The sequence below is a fragment of the Bactrocera neohumeralis genome, chromosome 5 (genome assembly GCF_024586455.1).
Source record: "Bactrocera neohumeralis isolate Rockhampton chromosome 5, APGP_CSIRO_Bneo_wtdbg2-racon-allhic-juicebox.fasta_v2, whole genome shotgun sequence".
NCBI classification, from domain to species: domain Eukaryota; kingdom Metazoa; phylum Arthropoda; class Insecta; order Diptera; family Tephritidae; genus Bactrocera; species Bactrocera neohumeralis.
In genome coordinates, this window is record NC_065922.1 from 40,491,924 (window position 1) to 40,510,113 (window position 18,190).

At 36.6% G+C, this 18,190-nt stretch overlaps 1 protein-coding gene across 1 annotated transcript in view; it reads right to left on the reverse strand.

Moving 5' to 3' along the window:
- The window catches only part of LOC126759969 (tyramine/octopamine receptor-like), a 51,464-nt gene extending 34,554 nt beyond the window's left edge, over positions 1 to 16,910 (reverse strand). The window contains exons 1-2 of the mRNA XM_050475267.1: positions 15,836 to 16,910; positions 513 to 713 (exon numbers count right to left, since the gene is read on the reverse strand). Of these exons, the coding sequence (XP_050331224.1) occupies positions 513 to 713; positions 15,836 to 16,397 (763 nt within the window). The 5' untranslated portion in view covers positions 16,398 to 16,910. The remainder of the gene's footprint in view (positions 1 to 512; positions 714 to 15,835) is intronic.
- Between the last annotated feature and the right edge of the window lie 1,280 nt (positions 16,911 to 18,190).

Sequence of the window (18,190 nt, forward strand, 5' to 3'; positions counted from 1 at the left end):
GAGAGAAAAGTTTTGCGAAAGATTTATGGTTCTTTGCGCATTGTCCACGGCGAATATCGCATTCGATGGAACGATGAGCTGCACGAGATATACGACCACATCGATATAGTTCAGCGAATTAAAAGACAGCGGCTACGCTGGCTAGGTCGTTCTAACACTCCAGCTCTGAAAGTATTCGACGCAGTACTCGCCGGAGCAAGCAGAGGAAGAGTAAGACCACCACTCCGTTGGAAAGACCAAGTGGAGAAGGACCTGGCTTCGCTTGGAATTTCCAATTGGCGCCACGTAGCGAAAAGAAGAAACGACTGGCGTGCTGTTGTTAACTCGGCTATAATCGGGTAAGCGGTGGCAAGGACAGTAAAGAAGAAGAAGAACAACGTTGCAAAGATATAAAAAGTACAACTGTAATAAGTATATATGTAGTTAGCGAAATTGAAATGTGTTAAATGGGCAAATGAAAGAGATGTTTGATGAAGTTATTGATGGAATAAGAAAGGCTTTTGTGTACCCACCTTGTCGACTGGTTGGAATTAATTGACTAAACAATGCAATCGGAGTCATGCAAATGATGCTGCCGAACCAAATGAATCCAATAATGCGGTAGGCATGATTAATTGTTTGCCATGTCCTTGAGCGTAGCGGATGGCAAATGGCGTAATAACGTTCGCATGATATCGCAACCAAAGTCCAGGATGAAACGGCCACCGACATAGCTGTTGGAAAGAAATGAAGGCAACAAATACAGGAATCAATCAACCACTGATAAATATTTATATTTGCGCTGTTATTTATATTAATAAGGGAGTGGAATTGCTATTATTTAGGGAAGTAGGGGGATTGTTTGCGTTTTTTTAACCCCTTGGCTTTATATTTAAAAAAATATTATTTTTACTCATTCTGTATTTGAATAATCGAAATATTTGTACAGATATTTGCTATTCTAAATTTATACAATATATACTGGTGGCACAATTAATATTTATCTTCAATAAATTAAACAATTACTGGCGGACATGTTTTGGTTGCCCAACATTTTTTTCGTAACAAATTTCGAATCTTGTTCGAAAAAACTGTTGATAGTCGGTGGTTTTGCGGAAATATAACTACATATTCAAGGACTCTGGAAACTAATTAGATGAACTTTAAATTTTTTTTTTGTCTTGTGTAAAAAGGGGAATTATTTTCATTTACAAAAACCAGAGCGACAAAAAATAAAGCGCAGCCCCAGAACTGTTGATGGCTATTCAGAAGGTCCAGAGGCAAAACAAGCTTTAGAAGTCGATATGGAACGTGCTATTCATGACATACGACATGATTTAGAGAAAAAGTATACAGAAAAAGTATATATAAGTGTGTTTTGTTAAGAAACCACATCACTCTTATTGGAACATCCTTTATAAAATGGATGCTCCAACTAATTTGGCGTTCAATTGTAGAAGGAACTGCTCCAATCAAAGCTTAATTGACTGATATTCATGCTAAAATATAAACCGGAAGAACGGAGATCCGCATGTTCAATACATGGAGGCTAAGGAAATAATCCAATGCTTGTGACCATTTTGAGATAAGAGCAATATCTGTTATATTCAATTTCCTTTTTTTACATTTTTCACTTTGAAGTTTCCACTGTGAAGGTATCGCTTAAAACAGCTGGTTTTTAAAAAGGGTGCTTGGTTGTGGTTCAACGTATATATATTTTCAAAATATCTCGAGAGATGCGTTGATTTTTGTAGTGACATTGCCCATTGCATTAATGGTATTATAGAAATTTTGCTTCAGATATATTTCCATAGATGGTGAAGGTGTGCTCTTTATGACTCAATTTCCTGTTGTCATCTGATATAATAACATAACATCTTTATCAACCTGGGTTAACATTGCTTCAAAAGTTTATGATATATGTAAGAGATCGAGTTATAGAGTTCTTTTTGTCTATTTAAATAGAATATTTAAGTAAGTGTAGCAATAGTTTGATTCCATCCATATTTAATATTAATACTTCGTCCCAGTGGCTAATTTTATTCAAGTGTAAGACACCATGGTCAAACGGACAGACATCCGCAAGTGAACTGTTCGGTGAACAAAACTCCAATACTCTGCACAGCACGTTGCCTGAGTATAATAAACCATCGAATGCTCAAATTCGTTGTACAAGGTGCGTTCCAAAGTAAACAGGACTGTAAAAAAACAGAACAAATGGTTTTTGCGGCAAAATCAATTTATTTTATTGAAAATAGTCTCCTTCTGCTTCAATATAGCTTTTTGCACAGTCCAAAAGCATGTCGAACGAGTGTTTTAGCTCGTTGGCCGGTATGGCCGCCAGTATACCGGTGCAAGCCTTTTGAATGGCCTCTACGTCTGCATAACGCTTTCCTTTCATGGGCAAATGCATTTCTCCGAAAAGGAAGAAGTCTCAGGGTGCCATATCAGGTAAATACGGGGAGTGGTTAATGGTTAAAATGTGATTTTTGGTCAAATATCGGTCACAAGATGTCCTTCGAATGTTGGATTCTGAGCAATTTTTGGTCGTCAGTTAATTTGTGCGGAACAAACCGTGCACACACCTTTCGTGAGCCCAAATGTTCAGTGAAAAATATAAATCGATGTTTTGGAGATGTTAAATTCCATTTTCATGAATTTCAATAATGATTTCGGCTGATTTTTGATTGTGCGTTTCGATGGAATTTCTGGTGATCACGAATTTTGTTTGGCCCACATGTTGATCGTCACTTATGTCCTCACGACCACTTTGAAAACGTTGAAACTAATCGTGCACTCTGCTACGGAATAGGCAATCATCGCCATAAACTTGTTTCATCAATTGAAACGTGTTGGTAAAAGTTTTACCAATTTTAAAACAAAATTTAATATTAGCTCTTTGTTCGAAGCTCATTTTCGCACCGATAACACAAACATACTGACTCTTAAAACGCAATAACTTCACTTACAATCAATGAAATATCACGAAATTCTCTCTGGACAATCAATAAAGCAGATCGATAGCAGATTCTAACGCACCAGTATATAGATGGCGCCAGCAGGGGGCGCTAGATTCAAAAAGTCCTGTTTACTTTGGAAAGCACCTTCTACATATATATATGTCCATATATGTATATTAAAAATGGACAAACAAGAAAAAACAGTTATGTTTTCAGGTTACGAAAAAGTATTTGTAGTATATGAATAAATTAATTCGTTTGCTTGTAGAGAAAATTCTATTTCTTTTTTTTCTGACTTTGTTTACTGTTGCTAAAGTGAATGGTTTGTTGTTTTATTTTTTTATAGAATTCGTGTACATGCAAACAAATTGACTGAAAACAAATATTTAATTTTTTTCAAAGAACCGTTCATGTGAAAATTTTAAACAGGCACGGTTTAAACTCTTATACACACAATTCTACAATATCCGTTGCTCATTTCCGTAGCGTTAAAACAAAAAATTAATAAATAGAATATTTATTAAAACGTTTAAGCCAAATAAGACTGGAATTTAAAAAAAATTATTTATATTTAATAGCAATTCAATAGATCAGCCAAATTATTATTAAATACGCGACACACCAGTTCATTAATATGTCGAGTTCAAAGGAAATAATAAACTTTTAATTGTTGTGATAAAGACAAATATTTCGCGTAATGACATTTCTATAGCAATAATAGTTTAAGCCATTTTCCACTATTCAAACAAACCTGCCAATTACAGGCATTAAAGGTTTTCTTGATCAAATAGAGAAAAACATTTTTATGAACAGAAACAAATGGCCGTACAGAGGAAACAAAAACTTGCAAAAACGGAAACTTGTATTATTTGACATCAATTAACGTTAAATTTTTTTTCCAAGATTGATTAAAAATAAGAAAAAAGCAACACTTGTGCAATATACAATTGCAACGCCTTTATTAAATGTAAAATTTCATTTTACAAATTATTATACTAATGGTCCTTTCGTGTAAATTTTATTTTGAAAGTGGCTTCTAGTTGACAAAAATCAAACGAAACTTTTCCAATTTAATTTTCAAGGAATATTTTTTCTACTACTTTTCAATTTGACATTTGAATTCTTTGAATACTCTAAGTATGTTTTACTTGTATAAGTGTTTCCTTTTGCGAATTTCCACAGTTAAATAAGATGGAGGTGGACTTGTTCGCTAAAGTGTGAATATTCTGACCATCTTTGCTAGTTCAGTTACTTTCAATATTTATATAAATTCTTATCAGGCCACGACCAATGATAACGAGCCTGACATTTTTTGAGTCCAACTTTTTATTGTGAAAATATGGATATTGGAACTTATGAAATTGGCAGTTCATTTATCATTCTTTAAAAAGCTTTTGTTAAAACTGAAGCATTTTTTGCATTTTTAATGAAATTTAATACATTCTAACATTGTTTCTACCACACGCTTCTTGGCAAAGTGTGTAGTGGTGCAAAAAATTGCAGTAGCTGTCATCGATAAGTCAAAAGTGAAAGGGTAGCAAACCGAACCAACTATTCAGCTGTCTAAATTGACATGTGCATACGTACATATGTATGTGTTGTGCTTTTTTCTCCGTTGGAAAAATTGAATGCCCACTACGGCACTTTCTCCAAATTGGACAGCAAAAGGCACTTTAATCTGCATATTTATTCAAAAAAATAAAGTTTAATGTATATAGCATCTAAAATATAGTTATTTTTTAAAATACGCCAAATATTTATGTTTTTATTAATGATTAGTTAGTGCGGATTTAAAAAAAAATATTACTGTAATTAAGTCCTGTATTTTTCCGATTTATGGTCTCTTAGATGATTTTCTTAGATGATTTTGGACAACGTTCACAAAATATTTTCAGGCGAGTTTTTCTTGTTCTTTCAGTTCTTACGAATATACTTTATCAGTTGCCGTATTTATGGATCTACGAATATTCTCTTGGAATTTTTATCTCCCCGATTTTTTTTCCACTTCCACACATACATACTCAATCTGTGTTTTTAGACAGATTCATCTCACTCATTAAATTTTTTAAATCACTTTGTTCTCATAATTGCACTTCTTTTGAAGTTGACAGTTCATAATCTCATCATACCTCATCGTGTTTACTTAGAACAAGTATCGGAGTATAATCCTGATTTTCTGATCGATTTGGAGGCTTTGGCACAGGCAGTTCGGCGCTATGTAGAATAGGTCTATTGGCGGAAGACAAGTTTCGATACTGTGTAGTGTTATGGAATTGGTTGTAATGCCTTTTGTTTATGTCAAACAAAAACAACAGTCACTTACACACGTCACACAACATTTATGTGGAACCCAGGATTTATCTTGATTCCTCACAGGAAATCAAAAATAGTCTAAACAGTTTAGTTTAATTGATAACGTGAAACTAAGACGCTGAAATTTAAACATTAATTTTTCACACACATAACGGAAACTGTAGGCGTCGTTAGAACACTTTCGTGGCGTGTTTTGGGTGAAACAAAAGTAATACATAGCATGTGACCTCATGGTCAAAAATATATATATACAAAAAAAAGCTCACATATTGACCGATATTGCGGTATAGAGAACGGGAATTTCGAAAGTATTTACCAGATCAATAAGTTTTCTCTTTGTTAAGAAAAACACAATGTTATGATCAGAAAAGCACTTTATTATTCAGTACAATTTCCCTGAACATTAATACATTTGCTGCAACAATTTTCCAATCTGTGGATTTCATCCCTGAAGTGAGAATCCAGAAGGCCTGCAAAATACGCTTCAACAGCGGTTATGACCTCTTCATTTGATGAAAAACGCTTGCCACGCATAATTTTTTTGAGTTCTAGAAACAAATGGAAGTCGCTGAGGGTCAAATCTGGTGAATACGGTGGATGCTCCAACAATTCGAACTTTAATTCATGGATTTTAGCTATTGTCAAAATGCTCTTGTGACACTGTGCATTGTTCTGATGAAAAGGGATTTTTTCTGCTGAAAACTGGGTCCTTTTTCACGAATTTTTCCTTCAACTGGTTCCTTCAACAAACAAAATTCCTCTCGCATCCCAAAAAACTTATGCCATAATCTTCTTGGCCGATTTCCGGACACGAACTCGTTTCGAAGCCGAATAACCAGTATTAAACCACTCTTTAGCCCCTTATTTTGATTCAGGATCATGGTGATAGATCCAAGTCTCATTCATAGTGATGAATCGACGCACAAAATCCACTTTATCCTTTTTAAAACGCTCCAAATGTTGCTGAGAAAGTCGCATTCGAATGTGTTTTTGTTCCATTGTTAGCAAATGCGGCACCCATTGTGCACACAGCTTTCTAAAAGCCAAAATTTTACTTAAAATATGGCTCACACCGCCTAATGAGATGTGCAGAGCCTCCACTAAATTTCTCTTAGTCAGTCGACAATCTTCCAAAACCATATCCTGTATTTTGGCTATGACTTCTGGGACGTCCTTCACGTGGATCGTCTTCAAGGCTGGTATGACCACGTTTAAAGTCAGCAACCCATCTTTCTACTGTTCTAATTGTAGGTGAACAATCATTATACACTTTTAATATTCGTTCGTGAATTTCTTTTGGGGGTACACCTTCCAAAAATAAGAATTTTATCACTGCGCGATATTAAGTTTTTTCCATTGTAAAAAAATACTGTGACACGGCGACACTAAATGGCTTGTAACAAAGAATGAATTGACAGATTGAAATTAAACTTCACATTCGTTCATATGAAGAGTGTACCAACAAAACAAAACAAAACAAAATGTTGAGTTAGGAAGTATTGACCCGATTCTCTTTGAATTTCAATTATATGTCTCACACACTGACTGATATTTTCGGTAAAAGGTCAACTATAAGCACAGCTGTAGTCCGATCACCTTTTTTACACTAAAAGTAACGTATGAATGCCATAAGAATATCACGCACCAAATGTGGTTGAAATCGGTTTGGCAGGTGTTGAGATATGTGATTTCACGTTAAAGTGGGTGTTGCCACGCTTATCGCCCAATTTTGACCACGGTTCCTTTAACGTTCTCTCGTACCACCTAAGGCGTAAAATTTAATGTCTCTAGCATTTTTAGTTATTGATTTGTCGCGCTTTCAGTAGATTTTAACTGTACCGTTAAATGGGGAGTGAGCGTGGTTATCATCTGGTTTCATCCATTTTCACATTGTCGGTGGGAGTTTTTATAATATTTGCGCTAGCAGAATTGTGTTGTTTTAGCTTTAGTGGTTTAGGCGATATGTACATTAAATTTATTCTAATGGCGCTGCCACGCCCACTTTTTCAAAAAGTTTTTCCCACAGATGCCCCTGGCTACTGCGATCCCCTGTCCCAAATTAGAGTATCGTCCCTTAATTGAGTGCTTAGTTATAGCACTTTATAGGTTTTCGGTTTATGAGCGTGGCGTCGATTTGTGGGCGTGGAAGTGGTCCGATTACGCCCATCTACGTACTCGTAATTTTTTTGGACAAAAGAACCCGCATATTAAGATATTTCAAATTATAACTTGCACAGACGGACGAACAGACTCGGATTTCAATTTGTCCCTTTATCCTGATCATTTACATATATACATATATTAGGTGAACAAATCTATTATACTCTGTAGCAACATGTTGCAAGAGTTTAAAAATAATCATGAAGTTAATGTTACAAAAACAGTGTGTACCAGTGTATTTTAATTTTAGTCTGAATCTGGATGTCAATCGATTCATTAAGACCCCTTTAATATGTATGTCATTCACCGTTGCTTGGCGAATGCCTTTAATCAAGAGTTATTGGCATTGCGTGGCGGGGTCGATTAAAAACCGAGGCGAAAGCGAATAAAGTGCGCTTTTTTATTGCTTTGGTGAATGTTTTGGATGTACATATGTATTTACAACAATGTAAAAAGGTGAACAACAGAGATAAAGGAAACATTTTTATAATAGAATGGATTAAACACATTTGCATTAATCTAGCAATAGCTGACCACTTTTCGTTCCTACCCTAAGGCTTTGACATATTTTACACATTTTAACTGGTTGTTACTGTGTACTTCGTAAACCTTGAGAGAATGTTTTATTATTAAACATAATTTTAACTATTAATTGATTCGAACAGTCCGTACTGAATTAGAAAGCTGGAAATAAATCTAGCTCCTTGGGTGCTATGTGATATAATCCTCCGATATCGGCGATTTCGACAAATGAAAAAAGAAAAGGAAGGGTCTCTGATGTTTTCTCCTGTGCTTTACAAACTCCGAGTAATATATAATATAATTTTTCCGACCGTTCGACGGTTTTTAATAAGCACAATATTTCTCTTTCATTATTTGTGTAAGAGTAACTTGCATTGATCAATTATAAACACTATGACATTTGCTTAACATCTTTCCTCCTTTCGTATTTAGCGAAATGAAAATATAAATAGAATATGCCTCTCTTGATTCACACATTTGCATGAAACAATATTGTGACAACCAGACGCTGCGTGTCACTTGTTACATTCCGCCTGCTTAATGCAGTTATAATATACATATACTAGCAAAGGTTAGGAGGACAAGGTAGTGAGACACGACATAGTGGGAGTATGAAAACGTAAGGACAGAGTAAGGACAGAGTAATTAAAAAGGAAAGCGTAAAAATTTTACGACGGTGATAAACTTTGTTATGCCATTGTCGCTATGAGGAAATAATTAATTTTGCACAACGATTTGGTCTTAAAACATTAAATTATCGGAATAGAAGCGAACGATTGTAAAGCCAGTTAGATACATCTGTAAGACCGACATTAGCCATGAGTAATTTGTTAAGACATTTTGAGCACGGAGATTAAGGCCTTTGTGAGAATCTTTGAAAGTTGTGTGTTCAGCTGGATACTTGTTCTTCTCATAACATTGTTCATTTGAGGTAAGCCAATTAACTGCACATGCCGCTGATTAAATCTCATTTCGTTATTGAGAAAATTTTATTAACAAAACGAATAATTCCAGATAATAAAAATATTTTCTAGTTCTAGAATGCTTTTCTTCTTTCTTCTTTACTGGCGTAGACACCGCTTACGCGATTATAGCCGAGTTAACAACAGCGCGCCAGTCGTTCCTTCTTTTCGCTACGTGACGCCAATTGGATATTCCAAGCGAAGGCAGGTCCTTCTCCACTTGGTCCTTCCAACGGAGTGAAGGTCTTCTCGTCCTCTGCTTCCCCCGGCGGGTACTGCGTCGAATACTTTCAGAGCTGGAGTGTTTTCGTCCAGAATACTTTTACACAACGAAATAAACTCATCAAAAAGAATAGTCACCAAGAGAGAGAGAGAAAAGGAATACAATGATGATTACCATAATCTAGATATATATCTTATTGTTATATTGGGATGCATGTTCAAATGTAACGTGTCAGTATTTCTTCATAATATATCTCTTAAGGGGGGAGCCTGCTTTAGAAGCATCAAAAACCATTTTTTTTTTTTTTTTTGTTTAAATCTCTTTAAAAATAATCTAAGAATATGTCCCCAAAGTTATAGACGGGAATTCGAAATATTTTCGTAGCTAGAAGGGAAATAGTGACCGAGCGTCTAGCAGATATATTAGCGCTTGGGCAGAAAGCGAAAACTTTGACGTGCGATTTCTCGGTTTTTCATTTTTACAATTTTTCTTAATTGGCGGGCAGGATAGAAAAAAACTAAACGTCGTTTGGAAAAAAAAACTAAGAAAAGTCGAGTTTGAACATATTTTTAAACAACATGAAGCCAATTTTTTTTGGTCAAAAACCACTTTCTTTTGTAATTTTTAAAAAATTTGTAAAATTTTACACTTTTTTTGGAATTTTCTTAGTGTAACTAGAAGTTTAATTATTAAAAAATACGAATCTCTTTGAATTTTTTGTTTCCGATAGAAATTGCGACCTGCATCCTGCCCGCCGTCCGACAAAACCACTTGCGAGATGCATCGGGCAATAGCTTCCCAAAGGCAGAATATAAAAGATTTCGTATCCGAAAAATTTGTGTATGATGTCTAAATATATAACTATAAACACTAGAAATTTCGCTATAATCAATTATGTCTTTCCCTCCCAAAAAAATTCCCAAAAAAATCGATTTTAAGCCTCTAAAGCACTCTCCCCCCTTAAACTGCTGACATTAAATTAACCAAATTCGCTGAGGTTAAATATTTTGAGTATCCTCATGAAGGAGCTTTAATTTCTAATGATGTTTTCACTTTGCAGTATATAAATCAATAACCAAAGGGCCCCAACGAATATATGGACCTCATATGGCTGAGTTTTTACTGAAAATATCGGTCAATCTTTGAGATAGAAATTCGGAGAAAGCATTTTTTCTGATAATAATGAACTTTCGTGTCAAAAATACATATAATGGATATTTCTCTAGTCACCATTTTTAATATCCAACTTCCGGTTGACCTTTACAATTTATATCAGTCAATCAGCGTTGTTTCCTAATGAAACTTATAGAACATCTTCTTCTGGCACTAATAAAATATATTGAATCAGCTCAATACTACCCCTAGCCTCATATACCCAATACAAAGATTTCAAACTTCCGGTTGCCTTTATACCTTATAGCGGTCAAGGAACAATCCCAGCTACCATATATTACATATAATTATTTTCGTTATTTTATCGGACTGCCGAATGTTTCCGAATATATTTGAGTAATGTAACGCAATACGTCTAGACCTTCTCTTACCCTAATTACACCCGATATAATGATTACCTAAATGATATAGGATTATAAACCCCAGATAAATTTTTCGTATGCTGTCTTTGCTACCATAGCTGTGTCTAAATAGTTTCACGTCATTTAAACTGACATACTATGTGTTTCAATTGTAAGAACATAAACAGAAATCGTGCGACAATGCAAGACTTTTCGAGTGCAAATAATGTAATTTTCAATCTGCCTTCACATTGATTGCAATTTTTAGGAAGAACACTGGCACATTCCGCTTATGCCACGCGCCACTATAAATACACACATGGATTTGTTTGACCGTTTCACCAAATATTGGTTGTTTCGCTTACTTTCTGTACCGGTGCTTTGTTTTACCTGAACTCATCAACACTAGTGCGCCACGGGGGTGCAAATTGAAAATCAATTGTTCACTTTAACTGCTTTTGAATTTCGTAGTGGTGTAGTACAATAGTTTTTGCGAAGTATATTTTGCTTTACCTACAGCGATATTTCAAACAAATACAACAACATTCACACATACACAGACTTTGGTAATACAACATATAACCGTTATGCAGATCCTATATTTCAACTAAAAGCAATTATTCCTGCGGCACTTCGAAAATTGCCTGATACATAAGGCATTACTTTGTAGCGTTATTTATTGGGTTTCGCACATTTTGCCCTTCGGCATACGTGAATTAATACTTGTATGTATATGCTGACGTGTATATATTATAATTCATTCCTTGACCCATGACTACATATTATACTAAATATAATACAAAGGGAAGTCATTCGCACTTACCATAGAAAGGCATTCCTCAAAACTGCCACAGAGGCGATAATTTCAATTTATTGAGAAGGAAGATACATTTACGTACATCTCATATATGTATGTCCTCACTTCGAATTTTGACATAAATTTCTTAATCACCCAAACCTCTCCCCAGTCGGTACGGAATAGCGCAGAACTCATTTCTTATGACGTGTAGTGTCCCACTCAACCTAGAACTCTAATGTCGTCACAATGGCCGCAACTGATATTTACAGGTATATTGAGAGACATATAATCTATTCATCGAGGACATGGCAAATAAAATCGATGACCAGTACGCTAAGCGCTATGACGGGTAATGTACATGGTTACAAGAAGATAAATCTTTAATTTAACTTTTAATTTATCGAGGTTAAAATAAAATGAAATCATTATTATACCGAGAATATTTCGTATAAAACCGTTTTAAAATTCGTACGAAAAAATAGTGTAGAGACCTTGTTCTCTATTATAAAGCCCACCTGACCAATAATAAAGAAGGTATACTTATAGTACTTGCATTACACATTTTCGTTAAACTTTATTCTGTGGCCGAATATCGTCATATTTGGGGATATACAGTTTTACATTGACTAAAGGTCTATTAGTTTGAGTTCTTGTTCTTCTTTACTGGCGCAGAAACCGCTTACACGGTTATAGCTGAGTTAACAACAGCGCGCCAGTCGTTTTTCTTTTCGCAAGGTGGCGAAAATTGATTCTCCACCTGGTCCTTCCAATGGAGTCGAGGTCTTCCTCTTCCTCTGCTCCCCCCATTCGGACGACATGACCTAGCTAGCGTAGCCGCTGTTTTTTAATTCGCTGAGCCATGTCATTGTCGTCGTATATCTCATACAGCTCATCGTTTGATCGAATGCGATATTCGTCGTGGCCAACGCACAAAAGACCATAAATCTTTCGCAGAACTTTTCTCTCGAAAACTCGTAACGTCGACTCATCAGATGTTGCCACCGTACATGCCTCTGCACCATATAGCCGGATGGGAGTAATGAGTGACTTATAAAGTTTTGTTTTTGTTCGTCGAGAGAGTACTTTACTTCTCAATTGCTTACTTAGTCTGAAGTAGCACCTGTTGGCAAGAGATATTCTGGGTTGGATTTCGAAGCTGATGATGTTGTTCGTGTTGATGCTGGTTCCAAGATAAACGAAATTATCTACATTGACGTGGGAGCCTTGTCGAGAGTGCGACGACTGTTTGTTTAATGACAGGAAATATTTCGTTTTGCCCTCGTTCACCACCAGACCCATTTGCTTCGCTCCCTTATCCATTCTGAAGAAAGCATAACTAACGGCGCGGGTGTTGAGGCCGATGATATCAATATCATCGGCATATAGTACATCAGCAGCTGTACACTCTTATAAAAGATTGTACCTGCTCGATTAAGCTCTGCAGCTCAAATTATTTTCTTGAGGAGTAGATTGAAGATGTCACACGACAGAAGGTTCAGAGAGGGTTTTGGTATTGCTCAATGTCAACTTACACAGCCGTATTCGGGGCATAAAGGCAGCTCCTTTTCGTGCTGTCGAAAGCAGCTTTGAAATCGACGAAGAGGTGGTGTTTGTCGGGCCTCTTTTCACGGGTTTTTCCAAGATTTGGCGCATGATGAATATTTGGTCAATTATTGATTTGACAGTCTAAAGCCACACTGATAAGGTCCAATCAGTGCGTTGACGGTGGGCTTTAATCTTTCACACAATATGCCCGACAGAACCTTATACGCGATGTTGATGGGGCTTATCCCACGGTAGTTGGCGCAGATTATGGGGTCTCCCTTTTTGTGGATTAGGCAGAGCACACTTAAATTCCAATCGTTCGGTATGCTATCGGCCGAACATATTCTAAATCATGTATGCTCCTTATCAGTTCTTCGCCGCCTTGTTTGAATAGCTCGACCGGAAATCCATTGGGCCCGCCGCCTTGTTGTTCTTCAGACGAGTAATTGCTACTTCGAACTTCTTCATGGTCGGCAATGGAACGACTGCTCCATCGTCATCAATTGGGGAATTGGATTCGCCTTCTCCTGGCGTTATACTTTCACTGCCATTCAGCAGGCTAGAGAAGTGTTCCTTTCATAATTTTAGTATGCTCTGGGCATCAGTCACTAAATCACCTCCTTGGGTTCTACGAGAGTCTTTTTCTATCTGCAAATGCGTCTCGCTTCAATCTTCAACTCTCGGTATCTATTGCATCCCGCACGTGTTGTGGTCGATCGGAACGTTGCGATGTAGGCTGTCTGCTTTCTCTCCGCTGTGACACGGCACTCCTCGTCGTAGCAGCTGTTCTTTTGCATTTTCCGAAAACCAATGGTTTCGGTTGCAGCTGTACGTAAGGAGCTTTAAATGCCGTTCCACATTTCTCTTATACCGAGTTGTTGATGAGTGCTCTCCGAGAGCAAGTGTGCAAGTCGAGTCGAAAATTATTCGGTTGTCTGTTGTGATTGCAGCTTCTCGACGTCGAACTTTCCTTGTGTTTGTTGACGTGCTTTTTGTGCTTCACAGAGGCGGGTGCGAATCTTGGCGATGTTAGGACCTCGGAGCGTACACATGTCTAGAACACTGGAGACGTGTCTTCCGTCTATCACAACATGATCGATCTGATTGGTGTTCGGAGACGGCCAGGTAGCTTGATGTATTTTTTTATGCTGGAATTTTGTACTACAGATAAGCATATTTCGGACGCCGGCGAAGTCGATCAGTCTCAATCCATCTGGTGATATTTCCTCGTGAAGGCTGAATTTACCAACTGTTGCGCCAAAACAACCTTCCTTGCCCACCATGGCGCTAAAGTCGCCAAGCACGATTTTGGCATCGTGGCGGGGGCAGCTTTCATAGGTGCGCTCCAAGCGCTTATAGAAGGCATCGTTGGTCACATTGTCCTTCTCTTCGTTTCTGGCCACTACCAAGTGAATGGCAAGCAGAGAACTTTCCTCACTTGCGTGAACTTCTACACATTTCTCCATTCGCCAGTTTGGATTAGTTTATATTAATAGTGGAGTTGTCCATTGTAATTTAAATGACACTGTATTAATGAGGATTCATGGGAATGATATAAGTATGTACTTATGTATATCAATGCTTCTTAATATTAATTGATAGCTTATAAGATATGAGGTTTTTTCTTATAGCAGTTAATGGCACACCTACAATACAAATCTAAGTAAATTTGTATAAAGAACTGTTATATCATCCCGCCTAATTTTATTTTTAGTTTCGTATTACACCATAATATAAGAAGCTGATACTAAATTTGTTTCACTGTCCATAACTACAAAGCTATTCAAGAAAACTATATTTTTTTACTGACCTGATAAATTTTGAGACAGTTTAGATAATTGTAAAAGTGATGGAAAAAGGTATAAAGAATGGTGGGATCGACCGGTTATGGCAGTTTGTTGATGATCCGTAAAAAAATATTGCCAACTGGAATATTATAATGAAAAAGCTCATAAAGGGCGTTGAATTGAGCAATAACCGGCATTTGCCTCTCTGTTTAGTTCGATGCATCCTTATTTCCAAAACAAAACTGATGTTATTTATTATTTTGTAATGTAAAATGAAAATAAATATTTAAAAATAAACTAGAGCAAATCGTGTATACAATCACAGCAAATCGAGCGTCATTTTTTCATAGAGTACACAGGCCTGCTACCACTGGTTTTGGGAGGTACGAGAGAAGCCGCTCGAGGTTTCAATTTTCGTTTTTTTTCCCTCAAAAGAGGTATTATTTAACTTTGACCCTTGTCTCAACCATGACGTTTTGACGTAAATTGCTTCAAAATTAAAACAGTTTTAATACATAGTTCAATTAAAATTGTTTTCTAGCAGAACACTATGTTAATTAATATTGTTGTTCAGATTTCTGAACAGTTCTTAACGGCTACAATTGTAAATAAGATATTTTTGTAAATCTGTACATAAACAGATATCACATAACAAATATTTATGAGCATTATCGCCAACACATACGAATGTATTCTTAAGCATAGATATGTATTTACAAATACTCATTTCTGTCAACACTGTAATTAATGTTTATCATATTTATTATTCTAAAGAATTGAAAGTGCTTTCACTTGAAAGAGCAAAGAAAAGTAGCCGATAGGAGGGATTATTTTATATTATTTTCATTTCACAAGACACTAATTGTTATTGTTGTGAAAACGTATTTGATTAAGATTACTCTATGTGAGAAAACCATTTGCTGTATTAAACTAATTTATACTTTAGTGATTCTTGTAGAAGTATAAATAGCTTTTGAATTACCCAAAATTCAGCAAACATAAGTCAAACTAATTAATTCCTCTAAATCAATCACCATTTAGTTTTCCATTCTTTCTTCTCTTGTTACTTACCTTGAGAAAATTGTATAAGTTTGCAAAAGAATTCTCCGAAGATGAAGTGGCGCAGCAGTGTGCCAACTAAGGTAACGGGCATACACAGCACACCCAGCAGCATATCGGATATAGCGAGATTCAGCAGGAAGACATTAGTCACATTGCGCATACGGCGATTTTGTACGAGTGTTGAAATCACGAGTAGATTGCCGAAAATGGCAAAAAAGAAGATCACGCTGTAACAGGGTATCAGCCAAATGGGAATCTCCGAGCTAATACGCGGCGTCACCGCGTAAGTACCATTGTCACCGAATGCGCTCTCATTCTGAAACACGAAAGTGAGAGGCGATGGCGCTTGCGGTAGTATCAGACTCACGTTCTCGTTGATGTTCATATTCAAATTCTCATTCAACAGCTCGCAGTTGAGTGTGCCGGCAGCTGCCGATGCAGCAGCGGGTTCTACACTTGTCACAGAGATTGCGGTGGCGTATGTGGGTGTTGGCGATGTGCTCTTTGATTTCAGCTCATGCGAGTAGTTAGAGAACTTTTCACTTTCATATTCCCTAGTGGAAATGAACATTCCGAATTAGATTGTTGACAGAATGCAATGCAATGAAATTTTCCCTGCGTCGTGTTTGCTCTAAAGAATTATTTAATTATCGTCGCTAGAATGATTTTAATGCACACGCATTAAGTAAGCACATTAGTACAATACACTTAACGCTCCCTTGTATACTTTATGAATTTTTATGCTTTATACTTAAATACATCGTTTTTATGAGTTATTATACATATGTACATATGTTTGCGCTCTTATTGTGCATTAAACATATTTACTGCACTTTTGCATTATTGTTTTGGCATCAAACACACTTGTTCACTCAACGCGATGGCTGCGGGGGCGTATACGTGACCGTTGGCGCTGAGGCAAGTAACAATTCGCTACCTTTTTGAACTTATGACGATTTTACGCTGCTTTTATGTTGTGAATTAAGTTTGACCACTGTTTCGTAAACCTTTTTAACAAGTTGTGATTTATGTGTGTGTAACATGTGCCTTTTAGTCGCATAAAACTATATTTCTGAAACCATAACGAAAGCCTTTCATTTAATATTTGATTCAAGAAAGTGGAAAATGTATTGGGTTTTATAAAAAAATGTTTGAGAATAAAATAAAAATGTTTGAGAATAATAAACAGTGTTCCCCCCGGGCCCGGAGTTCTCGAAGGGGACTGTATTAAAAAAAATTAAGTGAATCGTAAAAAATTATAATGTTTTTCATAGGTGATTAATTCGAACATTTATTTAAACGCTGTGTTTGCCGATAAGGGAGTGTTTTCTCAGCTGATACCCCATTTGTCTCATTCATTTACAATACATTGGAAGATTGCCGTGGACAGGGCTACGATAATGGTAGTAATATGAGCGGTAAATATGAAGGAGCCCAAAATCATATTCAACGTAAAAATAAGTGAGCTGCTCTTTTGTCCTATGGATAAGCACACCATTTGAATTTGGAGTCCACTCGGCTCAATGCTGTACTCGAGCAATAACATTTTCCGGTGTCGTTCAAAAATGTTTCGGTATATTCTGAGCAGTAGGGAAAATCTGAAATTCCCTTCACTTCCATTCTAATACAAGGTGGCCCGCAAGAATCGGTGCCGTCAAACCATTTGATGACACGATGAGTCTTGGATTTAGCTTACGATCCGTCAACGGACAATCAGTCGGCCGAATATCGTGGCAAAAGTGAGCCGAAGCCGAAAAAAAAATAGATTTTGTTGACAGTTTTTTTTTTGATTATCGAGGTGTAGTTCATTTCGAATTCCTTCCGACCGGCCAAACTGTCAACAAGGAATACTATTTGAGGGTTATGCGTCGTTTGCGCAAAGCTTTTCCTAAAGAGAGGACGGAATTATAATCCGACACCTTTTGGCTATTCATCAAACTCAAGCGATTGCTCCGGGGAAACCATTTTTAGTCCATTGAAGACATTGAAGGTGAGACGCTACGTGTATTTAAGGCAGTTACGGAAATTGACTTTAACAACTGTTTCGAGCATTGGAAAATACGTTCGCACAATTGTGTCAAAGGGGTATTATTTTGAGGGGGACGACACACATAGGTTTCTGCTAGTGCATACTGCGGCTAAAAATATAAGGAATTGTTGCAGGACAATGACATTTGGTACATCATTGTTTTGGATTCCAATCAAGAAAAAAATGAAAAAATCAAAATCACGCTCACTTTTTTACGCCCACCTCCCATATAAGGTGAAACTTAATTTTTGACCTACAGCACTGATTTTTGGTACATAGCATTTTTATGACATTATATATGTTGGTGTTAAATTTCAATAATATCCGCCCACCTT